This window comes from Leptinotarsa decemlineata, unplaced genomic scaffold, assembly GCF_025532065.1.
Source record: "Leptinotarsa decemlineata unplaced genomic scaffold, Ldec_3_MD MMD2_tig00026358_RagTag_RagTag, whole genome shotgun sequence".
Taxonomy (NCBI): domain Eukaryota; kingdom Metazoa; phylum Arthropoda; class Insecta; order Coleoptera; family Chrysomelidae; genus Leptinotarsa; species Leptinotarsa decemlineata.
Genome location: NW_027412703.1, coordinates 3,917,425 through 3,931,191, shown reverse-complemented (window position 1 = coordinate 3,931,191; position 13,767 = coordinate 3,917,425). Strand labels below are relative to the sequence as shown.

At 33.7% G+C, this 13,767-nt stretch overlaps 2 protein-coding genes across 3 annotated transcripts in view; one reads left to right on the top strand and one right to left on the bottom strand.

Annotated features, from left to right (window-relative positions):
* Positions 1-13,767, top strand: part of LOC111516143 (uncharacterized) — a 752,250-nt gene that overhangs the window by 353,291 nt on the left and 385,192 nt on the right. The gene's annotated exons all lie outside the window — the stretch shown is intronic.
* Positions 1-13,767, bottom strand: part of LOC111515361 (glutathione hydrolase 1 proenzyme) — a 51,001-nt gene that overhangs the window by 396 nt on the left and 36,838 nt on the right. Inside the window, exons 4-10 of the mRNA XM_074184654.1 lie at positions 11,904-12,099; positions 10,203-10,403; positions 9,910-10,143; positions 7,570-7,582; positions 6,371-6,561; positions 2,650-2,890; positions 45-161 (exon numbers count right to left, since the gene is read on the bottom strand). Coding sequence (XP_074040755.1) covers positions 45-161; positions 2,650-2,890; positions 6,371-6,561; positions 7,570-7,582; positions 9,910-10,143; positions 10,203-10,403; positions 11,904-12,099 — 1,193 coding nt within the window. The remainder of the gene's footprint in view (positions 1-44; positions 162-2,649; positions 2,891-6,370; positions 6,562-7,569; positions 7,583-9,909; positions 10,144-10,202; positions 10,404-11,903; positions 12,100-13,767) is intronic.

The following is a 13,767-nucleotide window of genomic DNA, read 5'->3' as shown; positions in this document are numbered from 1 at the left end:
TATCTGTGTGAGTGAGTATTTCTTCACGATTGAATAATTCTTACCGATGTTTGGTAAGCAGTATCGTAGATAATTTCCATTGGAAAGAGTTGGTGATGCAACCTTTTCTCATCTATTGCATGTTTCAGATCCATCCCGAACCAAAGATGTCTCATTATGACCTTCAAATTTAGAAATATTATTGGTAGATACTTGTAATTTTAAAGAAATATCGAAATTTTTAATTTTGAAAGTGACAAAACATCCATGTATCGTGTATTTCTCGGATATAATAATATTCCAAGAGAAAGATTTATAAACACAAACAGTATCAAATAATTTTCAGTCGAAAATGATTCAGTGACAAACATTCTAATGGGAAATAATATGTAACACAAGTCGATTAATTCCGTCAGCAAAAAAATGGTTACTTGGGATTCGATAAAGTTGACGAAGGCCGTTTTTGTCTTGTTTTGATTGGCATTTCACAGGTGACAATTATGATAACTCTCTATGCACCAAAATTATTTTCATATCTTTTTCTCAGGTAACATGACAGGTGAAGAGAAATGCTCTTCAATGATACCCTACAAAGCTACATTCGATGTAGTAGTTTTTGGTTCATTAATTGAAGCACTATTTGTTTGATATACATTGGCAAATGTTTCTCTGGAAATAGCTAGGCATTTTCGGATTACTCTTTCCTACAATTGCTATATTGAGTCAGGGTACGTCTCAAAAACAAAGGATTTCAAGTGGTCCCAGAGGAAGAAATCAAGAGCAAATAGGTCCGGGGATCCAGGAGGCCGTTCAATAGGACCTCTTCTTTCAATCCATTGATCAGCATAACATCTTTGAAAGTTTTGATAATAATGCTACTATGGTGATAAGAATGTTTTCAAACATTTCTTGAAATAATAATGAAAAATATAATTTTTATTGAAATGAATACTGTTTTATTCAATAAACTAAAACTCTCATACATCGAATGTAGCTTTAGAGGGTATCTTTCCTAGAAGAGCGTTTCTCAAGAGCTTTTAGAGGAGATATCACAAGTAGAGGGTTTCCATTTCAAAATATAAAATTGCGATGGCTACGGGTTAGGAGGTGAGTGAAAACAAGTAGCTATTGCATAATTTTGTTCCCCCCCCCTATTATGGAAGTTTTTTTCAGCGATTTCTTATATTTCATTTGGCTGCTCAGATAAAGACATTGTAAATTTTAAAATTGTCACCCTGAATATATTCCTCTATCAATCTTGAATATTATAATGAGTTCTCATTTCCTTTTACATATATTCTTCCAATGAAGGTACAGTCCCAGTCTGACCCTACTCAGATGACTTCTTACTATGTGGGTATAATGATGCTGTTACATATATACCATTGGTGATTACCTGAATTTGGTACCTGTACCAGCTTTTATTGATATTTCAATTTTTTTTGGTTGTTCCTTGTATGTTATTTCTTCGTAATTTCAGTTATAATAAAATTGTTATTTTCGGTTAATCGTTTTTATTTTTTTTAGGAATTTTAAATCAATTTATATTATAAATGTTATAAGGAAACAAGTATAGCTGAGGCACCAGTCAATCTAATAATAACACTGATGATTTTCAAACAAGACTCAACCTCTAACGGAAGCAAGAAACTCTTTGGAAGGTTCGAAATAGATGAACATTTCAACCTAGCAGACCACTGTTATAATATTCATGCAGTCATTGTTCACTGTGGTTCTGGCGTTGAATGTGGTCATTATTACGCCTTGGTCAAAGAAGAAACGGACTGGTTTAAGTTTGACGATAGTCGTGTCACGAAGTGTTCTGGTGATGCATTGAATTTATTGGAGCCTCTGGAGACACCCTACATTTTGTTTTATGAGAGAAAGGACATTGTTAGATCAAGATCTTCAGATGATGTGGTGCTGCAGGTTTTTCCGGGTTTTCCTGCAGCTGAAAGAGCAAATGCGCCACTGGAATCAATGAAGTCGCCCCGGAGCGCCAATTAATTTTTATTGTTGTATTTATTTTATTTTTATCGTCGTTTTAACATATTGTAATAATTTTATAAATTTTCAATTAATATAACATATTATATTAGACAATGGAAGTCCGAACTGATGAAACACGAAACATTGTCAACCACCTTCAAACAGAATCCAGCAGCTTCAGGGTACATTTGGGGGCAGAGCTCCATACATGAGAACAATTCTCCAATGAAGGTCTGATCTGAGCTTCATAAAGCATCAAAAATTGCTGAGGCGTGTACCGTTTTCTGGTTTGAAACAGTGGTCCAAACTCTTGAGAAGCAGCCTTTGTATTTCCAGCCTCCAAGACATATTGGTGTCTAATTTTAAACTCCAACAAACTTATCGAAGCAGAAAACGGAATTATCCCCAATGTAAAACAGGATAATAATATGAAACAATATGAAACAGGATAATAATAAGAATAAGTTGATATTCCCGGATCAAACTATTCATTTTGAACCATTTTAATGGGTAGATTGAAAGCATCTCTTGTACTAACAATTCAGCTGAATTCTCCTTATGGCGTGTTCAGTATTATTTATGAGTCTTCAGCAATATGCCACAACGGTTTTAAGTTGGTTGAGTTTGAATATCTTGTGATACAAGTAATGAATTTTTTATCGACACTCTAGTTTCACATACCACTGCCACTGACGTCGTAATTTTTGGTCCACCAGCTCCGCCAATAACTAATAGGACCTCCTTGTTATGATCTAGGACTACTGAAGGACACATGGCAGACATGGATCGTTTACCAGGAGCCACAAAATTTGCTGGGGATGAAGCAAATCCATTTCCATTTGTCATATTTGGTGACGAAAAATCGCGCATTTCGTTATTCAAAATTATGCCGGTACTGTTCGATGCAAAACCAGCTCCAAACCTAAAACAAAAAGGCAGTTTGAGATTGAGTTTTTGGGTAAATTGATTGGGTGAATTTTTTGAGAGCTAGGTTCAGTGAAATTGTCTCTTGGATGTATATCATATATATATATATATATATATATATATATATATATATATATATATATATATATATATATATATATATATATATATATATATATTCATATATATACATATATATATTTATATATATATAATTGATAGTGTAACGACCGTATGTAAGTATAGAATAGTAGTTTTTCGGGGATTCGGTCTGATTAGAATAAATATTTACTCTTTTTAGCTGCCCGAGCTTTCGCTAATGTTTATTAGCTTTATCGAGGGCTGTAATATAAAAAGGACATAATATATATATATATATATATATATATATATATATATATATATATATATATATATATATATATATATATATATATATATCATATATATATATATATATATATATATATATATATATATATATATATATATAAAACATAATAACGGATAAAACAGAATACCTGTGCTATGTGAGAATATTCAATTTGGAAATTTCAATTTTGAAAGAAGTCTTCAACATCAAAATGACAACTTTTTGACATTGAATAATGTGAAATACTTTTTCAAATAATAAAAAATTTGACTAGACTGTAACAACTTGCCCCCCCAGGGGGCATGTTTCAGATATTGTTTCAGAGATCTCAATATTAATTTCGCGTCCGAAGATGAACAACTTTTGGTGAACTTTCTACACGCTAAATTAGAACTACAAATGAATAATAACCGAAATAAGCCTACCACAAGCAATGAAACAACAATTGATGTAATTGCATAGAACTGGACGATACTTGATGAAAACCCATATTAAAAACCTAATGAATACAGTTTATTGTATGATTTTCAATATAATGGGTTTTACAAAAACCGCGACACGTGTTTCGCTATACAATAGCTTTCTCAAGCCAGACTCGACACAGAATCCGACTAGACTCCGACACGACTCCGACTCGAAACCGACTCAAAACTGACTCGACACCGACTCGACTCGGCTCGACTCCGACTCCATTTCGACATGACTCCGACTCGACTCCGGCTCGACTCGACTCGACTGTGACTCGACTCCGACTTGTTTATAAAACCCCAGTACTAGATGTGAATGACTTGAAAAATCGAATAATTGAAAATTTCAATGTCATAAGTAATACTCCAGGTATTTTTGAACATGTCAAACAATCAAAAACAAATTGATTGCTGTCGTGTATTTCATCAAAAGATAGACATTTGCTTTTGGTTTTCATTTTATGTTTTCTATGGATAGTTTTTAGCAGTGATTTCCTTTTCTTGAAAACGAAGCTTGATATGAAGAAAACACAAGTGACGAGAATGTTCTATTTTCAGTTGCTCAACCTTAAAAAAACTGCAAGTCAGTCAATATTGTTGGCTGTGGATTCCACTGGACCTAATAACTTCAATCTAGTTAGGGCTAAATCAGCGCAGGGCTAAATCAGCGCAGGGCTAAATCAGCGCCTTGTTACTTCAAATAACTTGCAAATTTCAACCAAATCGGTGTAAGGATATTTTATAAATACCGTTTTTTTTTCAAACTTCAACGCCTTGTATCTCAGAAGAGAAATGACTCTGGACTTATGTTCATAGGTTTTTTTTCTCGAAACAACCTAACAAATCACTTTCTGAAGTTTCATACCGTAGATAGTCACAATTAGTCTGGAATATTTTCTGATATTCTTGAATGATAAATTACCTTCCACTTTGAATATGTTTGTGGCTCTTTCGCGCCTTAACGACTAAACGAATTCAGATGAAACTTTACATAAATACTTCTTATATATCATAATAATATATATCAAAATATATATCATATCACAATTACATATTATAAAAAACAGCATCTTGCTGTTGAGTTGTAGATGTAGATGTAGAGTATCATACTTGTGGCCAAATTGAGGGGCTCCCACAGACAAATTTCTTTTTTCATATTCATTCAAGGTATGGTCTTGAATTTTTCCACGGACTCAGCCTACGGCCAGGGCTTAATTCCCGCATACATGGAAGTGAAGTCTTGAAGAAACACAAATCCGGATCTTCTTCGGAGCTGATTTCTTTTTCCAGAAGTGCAAATTTTTCCTTAATGGGTCTGCTGGGTCCCAAATTGCCCTTCTTTTGTACACAGAACGCCTGGCGTACCTTCGGATGGTTTCTGGTGGTTAGATGGTAGTGGGGGATGGCATTGCGGCTACCGTCGTTTTGTTACTCACGTTTATTAATAGCAAGATGTTCGCTAGGCAGCTATCTACCATCCACCATCCTACCAAACTTCCTGCAGTGGTGCTCCAGCTTGAGAGCTATCTTGGCGTTCCCTGCCTATACCGTTGGAGTTACATGCAGATAATGTACCGTTAGATTGTTTATCTTAAATAGTTCTAAATAAAATCTTTGATAGCATATATCTCCCTCTTATGTGGTAGCCACTAAATGTAAAATTTTGAGCCATAAATACAATTAAATGGGATACATGTTTCACAATGCACATTTTGGAATATCTGTCAAAGTCTTGTCGTTTTGAGTATTTTATATATATATATATATATATATATATATATATATATATATATATATATATATATATATATATATATATATATATATATATATATATATATTACACTAAGTAATTTGGACTAATCATTTTAAAGTTATCATAATAAGAACAGCTTGACACAATGCAGTGCAATGCAAGTCATTACGCGTCACGTCTACTATAAGACGACGGAGGACGATGCGCGGTGGTAGAGGGGCGGTCTAAACAATGAAGCGCCATCGCCGAGAACGCGGGCAGACTCGTGAGGATAGACGTCGTTGACGGTTGTATTAGTTTTGCGAATTTCTTTATAGTTAACATAATTCGATTCTTGAAGCTATCAATCACTTATTGTAGTCGGCATATTTTTTAGTTACTATATTTTTGAAGTAAAAATATAAATTACAAACTGTTGCCTGCTCTTATATTGACGTACAGCCGAAGCTACTGAACCTAGAATCTTGAAATATACAGGTAGGTTATTTGTACAGCATAATTGAGCATCGAGCATCAAATAGGCGTTTGAAGATTGTATTGAATTTCGTTAGTTTTGGAATTGGAAACTTGAAGTTTTGGGTTAGTGAAAAATATAACTATTTGTTTGAAATGGTCTGTCATGGAACTTGATATTACAAACCAAATCTACGCGGGCGTAGATTTGACTAGTTGATTATAATGAAACACATGATTTAAACAATTCAGATCAACTCGTGATTATACCAACTCTGTTGGAGTAAGGCTTTTGGATAAACAATCAAAATATTCTATTCGAAATAGGAAAAGATGTACAGCTTGAAGGTGATTAGTTTCAATCAAAAGTTTTTTTATTTATATTGATAATAGTAATCTATATGTCTCAAACGCATATTTACTTACAGAAGATTAATAGTGCTAGTTACAGAAACAGCATCTCCTTCTGGAGTTAAAACTGAAATGTGTGCTGTGCCATGATCTTCTGGGTATGTAAATTTCGCTCCGTAATGTTGAGGATCTTCGTAGGTTTTAACATCTGATATGAGTTTTTTCATTTCTTCTGCATATTTCGTCGACGTATAATTTTCAATGAGCTGGAAGAGTAAACGCCATCATTGTAATTATATTGATTAACATCTAGAAAAACGGAAACAAAGTCCAACATTTTCAATGAAAGTTTCTCCTTATTGGGCTTGATATCAAACGTTGATCGACAAACACATGTATCAGGAAACTGCATCTTCAAACTGAATATTCAAAATACAACAGAGCAGCAACTGGAGAAGATACTCTGAACCAGAGTATTTGAACGGAATTTTCGGACCTTTGTAGAGGAATGGTTCCGAAGGCGTTTTTATTTCCCCCTTCAAAATATTTCAAATATTTGATAAAATTGTTTTTTCCGGGAAATTTTAATGCAAATGTTTCCAAAACTTATAATTTTTTTTTCAAAACTTTTCAGACAACAGTACGAAAAACTGTTGGAAAAACAGTTTCTGGTATTAACGATTTTAAAAAGTTTCTATTCATAGCAGATACTCAAGCGATCTTCCGCTTGCACAAATTGAATCTGGCTACAATTTCTTTTGGAATTTCTAATTAAGAATAGAAAGATAGAAAAAAAACTTTCGTAATTAAATTCTTCATGTTGTGTGGTATTGTTGGTCTCGCTCAATAGATCTCTCCTGAGAACAAAACTGTTGAATTGAAAGTAGTGAAGAGAGATAGGAGAGATTAATTTTAAGGAGAGAAAGCAATTGATTTCAAAAATGAACCGCTCACAAGGATCTATTAGATCATGCAAATATGTAACTTTTCTGACACGAACTGGAAAAAACATCCATTTCGAAACAAATACTTCCATTCAAATATTGAATTACACGAAAGAAGATATACTTTCGAAACGATTACTTATTCATATGAACATTGAATAATTCAAAAAACACTTTTCCTGTTCAGTTTTGACTTCAAACGTTCGTTATGGAATTGAATCAGATGTCACTCACAGGATTGCTACAGAATATATATGAAAGAGGTGAAATTTTACATGGAACACTGTCATTCTCAATGGGACATCCAATGTTCTGGAATGAGACACTTGCCTCATATACCAATCTGGATAACATTACAAAATGAATCATTCATGGAATTAAGACGAATGAGTTGAATCTGCTCATTTCGTCGATGACCACGTATCGATAGCTTGGAACACTGTTCCGAACCAGAGAACTGTACACACCTCAGCAACTTCTGGAAATGTATAAAGCTCAGATGACCTTCTTTGGAGTATTGTTCTCCTCATGCATGGAGCTCCGCCCCTTAACATACTCTGAAGCTGCTGGATTACATCCAGAAAAGATCCATCCGCCTGATTGGAGACTCGAGCATCACTTGCAACCTTAATAGTCTGGAACATCGAAGAAAGGTTGGAGATTTGTCTCTCTTTTATAGATCTGAAGAGGGCTTTTGAAACAATTGACCATAATATTCTTCTAATAAAATTAAAAGTTTATGGCATTGGCGGTAATGTTTACGAATAGTTAGTTGTCTGACTATTTATTCCATAGAAAGCAAAAAGTCAGAATTCAAGATAATCTCACAGGAATTGGATAAACATATAGGTGTGCCGCAGGGTAGCGTTTCCGGACCTCTGCTTTTTATCTTATACTTAAATGACATAAACTTGTTTATAAATGTTGATTTTGTAAATTTGTTCGCAGATGATACACAAGCTTAGATAAAGCTATTGATGTAATGAATACCTCATTAAATGATGTAAATGAGTATCTCATGGCAAATAAATTGAAACATTAAAAAAAATTGAAAACTAAAAGAATGATTATGACAACAAAATATAACTGGAACAACCTTGATTTGAATGAATAATGAAATGTTGAAAACATTTCATCGAAATGAAAAACAATGAAAACATTGAAATTGTGCCATATATCAAATATCTTGAATTTCAGTTGGGTGATTCATTACTTTTTGGCAATCATCTCGATTATATATGTAAAAAAATATCTAAAAAACTATATTTCTTTGCAAGACTTTTTGGTTATTTATCCACACAGTCTCAAATTACTGTATACAATGCCACATTTTCTTGTTTAATCTGAATGAAACACCTCAATTACAAAAACTTCAAAATGGCGGTATGCGAATTGTTCTAAAAGTGAATAGATTCACTGAAATCGGAATCATGTCAAAAACTTTGCGGTGGCTACCAGTTTCTTTACGGTTGTATTACTCAACTATGAACTGTATAAATAAAATTCTGAAACCTTATCACCGTCATATTTTTCTGAATTTGTTAGACTCAATTCAGAAGTGCACAAATATGCCACAAGAAGTCATACTAATTTGCATTTATGCAGAACAAATAGGAGAAGTACCATGAATTTTTTATTTTTCAAAGGATTTGATGCATACAGTAAAGTACCAAATGTATTTCAATCTAGTCCATCATTAAGTATCTATTTTTAAAAAATATTTATTGAGATCCATCCATAATGCCATATAGAATAATACTTAGAAAGATAATATTAATAAATATAGTATTTGTATGTTGTTTTATTCTATTTATCATTGTTTTGGAGCTGCACTTATATGGCAATGTATTTTTATTAGCATATGTCGTTATTTTTCCAACTAGATATTTTAATTCTTTTATTTTCAATTTTGAACTATATCTACACTTTTGGTTTTTTATAATTATTTTCAATTTCTATAAGGTCAGTAATATGTTTCATATAATATTGTATATTAGGGTTATATATTTCAATAAATATATTCTTCTTCTTCTTCTTCTACTTTCACGGGAGGTGTTCAAGTGCTTCGGCACCCTTGATTCCACCATGAGCGGTACATATCAGAAATACTCGAAGGTCTGTGGCTGCTCATCGTTTTGAGTTTCAAGTCAGTATATTTCGAACTTCACTGGTCTTTCATTTGGAGAACTGCATGCGTGAGAACGTTTTCCCAAACGAATTTAATCTCCAGCGATTCAAATCCAATGTGAATTACTACTTTCTTACAGGCACCGCTCTTAGAGCTCCTTTAGAATTTTCCTGTAGTGCTTGTGTTTTTTCTTAAAAAAAAATACATTCATTTGCTTTTTTGATTCAATCCCAGCCATTAGAATGCTTCGTCTTTATACAAAAAATGTGGACATCTTTCAAAGAAATGAAGAGAGCAATTCATTAAAAAAAAACTCTATACGAAGATTTCTAGATCATGCAAAAAAGTAACTTTCAGTTACAACTGATGAGTTTTGAATTAGCTCATCTGGGTGATTAACCTCTAAGAAAGTGAGTGGTTCGTCGAAGATGACTTAAAGATCCTTTTGTCTACTTACCCCACATAAAACGATCACATACATGTTTTTTAAATTGTCATGAAACCATTTTTATTACTTGTGACTTTTCATTATAATTTCTTACCTCTTGAACATCAACAAAATTGGGATCACCCATTTCCCTCTTTTTCCGTAAGCAAATTTGAAAGCTTCCACTATTCTTTGATTCGTCGTGATCGAAGTTGTGTCAGAATCGTTAATGAAATCTGTTAGAATATTCAGTATGTGGGCTACAATTATTCCACTTCCTGGTAAGGGTGAAGTGAAAAGGGTTTCGTTATTTTTGAGCGCTACAGTCACTGGTTTCTGCCATTGAGGTCTGCAAAAATATGTTAATATTTTTTTAGCTTCATTGTCTTCATTACCAATATCACTTACTGGTAATTCTGCATATCCTCTATTGTTATTATGCCACCATTGTCTTGTATGTCTTGAACGAATTTCACGGTTAAGGAACCATTATTGAGAGCATCTCCACCTTCTTCGGCTATAACTTCTAGAGTTTTTGCAAGTTTTACTAATTTCACGAATTGTCCTTCTTTGTAGGTGTCATTTGTTTCGGGGTTGATATATATGTCCCTGAAATTTGAGTTCAATTTTTAAGTCATTGTGTATTTTTCAGTAAACAAACAACGTGAATAGGATACGAAACTTCACCTGAACAAATATAACAGAAATCAAATATTCTGTACCTGGACTTGGACGAAAATTAAAACCTTCTTTCAACCTACTCGAGAGGTTAAAGTCTATAGGCGTTAGGTCCGGTAACGTGGCCGGCTACCGACCGGTTGGGTCCGTGGTTGGCTATTCAGTTAATACCAAAATTTGCAGCCAAAAAATTTGTGACAATTGCAGTGTGGTGGGGCGAAGACCCGTCTTGTTGAAAATATATTTTTCTGAGCTCCATTAGTGACAATTTATCAACAAGGGGTTCAATATTATGATTCGAAATTTCTAAAACCTCCCGAATTGCTTTTTTCCTACTGTCAGGTAATCAAAATTAAAATTACAAAGCTTTAACATATTTTGGAAAAAACAACAGAAACAGTAGCTTCATTTCTGAATAAATAGGTTATTGAAATCGCATATAGAACGGGTAATACGTTGGGAAAATCAGTTGAAAATAATAAAGACAAAACATCCCAATTCGAGAGATCAGAAGTATGTAAATTGAATTGTGAAACTTGTTCTGAGATATAAATAGGTCAAACTGACAGAACATTCAGGAATCGCATGCAGGAACATCATTTGAGCTATGTAAATGAGAAAATCAGTTCAACGTATTCAAAAATCTATAAGAAGAAAATTATATCTTTATTGGAGATTTGGAAATTCTACTCATAGGAAGTAAAGGTATAAAGCTGAATTTGTTTAGGTCACCATTACTGAAAATGTTTTTCAGCATGTATTTACCAGAACCTATTGTGTAGGTAAGTTGGGAGAAAGATATCATTTCAAAATATTTGTTTTCGTATATTCATGTAGTACCTATTTTTTCATTTTGAGTTGACTGAAGTACATTTTATCAAATCCGTCTTCAGTTTCTAGGCTGATTGAAGGTTTATAAAAATCGAACAAAAAATGTGGGTTTCAATTTTTTCCGTAACTTCAATAGTTTAGAAAATATTAATAAAAGAAGATGAAATCTAAGTGTATTCGCATTTTCTGAAAATATAGAAAATATAGAAAAGAGTTCATATGTTTTCCGTAATATCAGGTGGGTTGAGAAAATATCGAAAAATCAATTATCAGTCAAAGATTATTTTTTCATTTCACGAAGCCTGCTTAATAGATTAGTATGCATAGGTTCAAAAATATGTTCATGAATATATTTATTATAAAATCGGCATTTGTTTCGAAACTTCTGAAGCTCTCCAAGTATGTGTACTCTTGCCCTTGCTGAAAATGCTTATTACTTTGATAACTTAAGCTGAAATTTTGAGAAGGCCGTGTACAGAAGTTGATGAAAAAAATATTTTTCAGCACGTTCATCTATTCCACATCTAGTTCAAGAATTATTTTGCGACTATTGAAGTGTATCTGTCGTTGATATTTTCACCTAACCTAACAATTCCTCACCTCAAGACGGAGTCATTATATAAATAATCTTTTTTCTTTTTATACACTCCTTCTAGAAATTTTGTTACGTAAACTCCTCTTTTACATATATCAATTGTTGGTTGCACCAATTCTTTCCATGGAACTCCCCCACCAAATTTCTGGTAGAGGTGCCAATATCCACGCAGTTCACCAGGAACTGCAACTGCTTTTCCCCCTAAAAAACAACATATTTTAACGCGACATCTTCTCACAGTGAAACCAATTATTTATGGTGCCAGTGAATAGTGAATTATACTTGTCACTACTTGGTATAAATTTTCATATTTTTTTTTTCACATCATATTTTTTTGAGACACAAAATGGATCATATAGTATCAATAATACATTTTTTGTACAACTGCCATTAAACGTGACATGCTTGTCAAGAATATTAGAAGATGATGTTTACAAAGTAGCGTGTTTAAAATATTTTTAACACTAGTATTGAAAGGATTTTCAACACTACTGTTGAAAGTGTTTTCAACACGATTTTTTTCGAGCAAATAGCAATAAACAAACCATAATCATTTAATTTCCAAGGAAGTTTTATTATGAGCAATAGATATAGGTACAATTCAATCCTGTTACAAAAATATTATATACATTAAACACCAGCAAGCACTTTAAATGGACTTTACATGATAGTTATACAAAAAACTTTGTATGATATTTGTGTTAAAAGTCATTTTTATTTTGTTATTGAAATTGCTCAACTCGCAACGCTTGTTTCGCAAACTTTTTCACTCACTTATCATTCATTTCAATAAAAAAAAAAATTGGAAAATGGAGATTTTGGCTTTCTATTTCCGAATCTTCAAACAAAAAAATATGGCAAGAAAGCAATTAATTTCAAAATAACCTCTTCGTAAAAATATGTAGATCATGCGAAGGAGTAACTTTGTGAAGCGTTTATTTTGAAATCAATTACCTTCGTCTTTTCTTTGGAAAATTCCCACATTTTTTGTATAAAGAGAGAGAAGTAGAACGTCAAAACCTTCATTTCCCAAAAACCAATCGCTCCTAAGAATATACCCCTTTCAATTCAAACAAGATATGGCTGGGATTAAATCCAATGAGCGAATGAATGTCATTATGTACTGTCATTGATGACATGAGTAAATTCAACAATTGCGGAACTAGTCAAATGTTACACCCATGCTCAATCCTTAAAGAGATGGGGTGAAATCAAAGGATGCAATCTTGCCAGGATCACCTTGGGCGACCCTGGGAAGCTGGCGCCGAAGAAATATCTGGCGATGACCAGGAAAAATCTACGCCTTACAGTAGGATTTCTGACTGACCACTGTCAACTAAGGAAACACCTCCATAATATGGGGCTAGTGGACACACCATGCAGGATGTGTGAGCAGGAAGATGAGACTGTCAGGCATGTCCTGTGCGAGTGCCTGGAGTTATCGTCAATAAGAGAGTGTGTGTTCATCGAGTCTTGGCCTACACCTGCCGATATAAAGGAGATGTCTCCCATCGACCTGTCCACCTTACTGGAAAGGACAGGATGGACGATCACCTAGGAGGACAACTCTTCGGAGGATGTACAATGGGTCACATGTGGCCTAAGTGCGTGGGCTAACACTCACCCTCCCTACTCTACAGATACATATGCAGATGCTGTTAGCGATATAACTGCCGCAATAGATTTTCAATTATTGTAACACACTTGCAGACCGGTTTCGGGCTGTTTGGCCACTCGTCAGGGCAAGGTAGTGTCTATCATCAACATAAAGTCGATGATTTCCGATAATTGAAAATCGAATTCCTCAAGTGTATGATTCCTCGAACTAGGCTGAAACAGACGACAAACAACGGGTTTGTCATCGCCCCA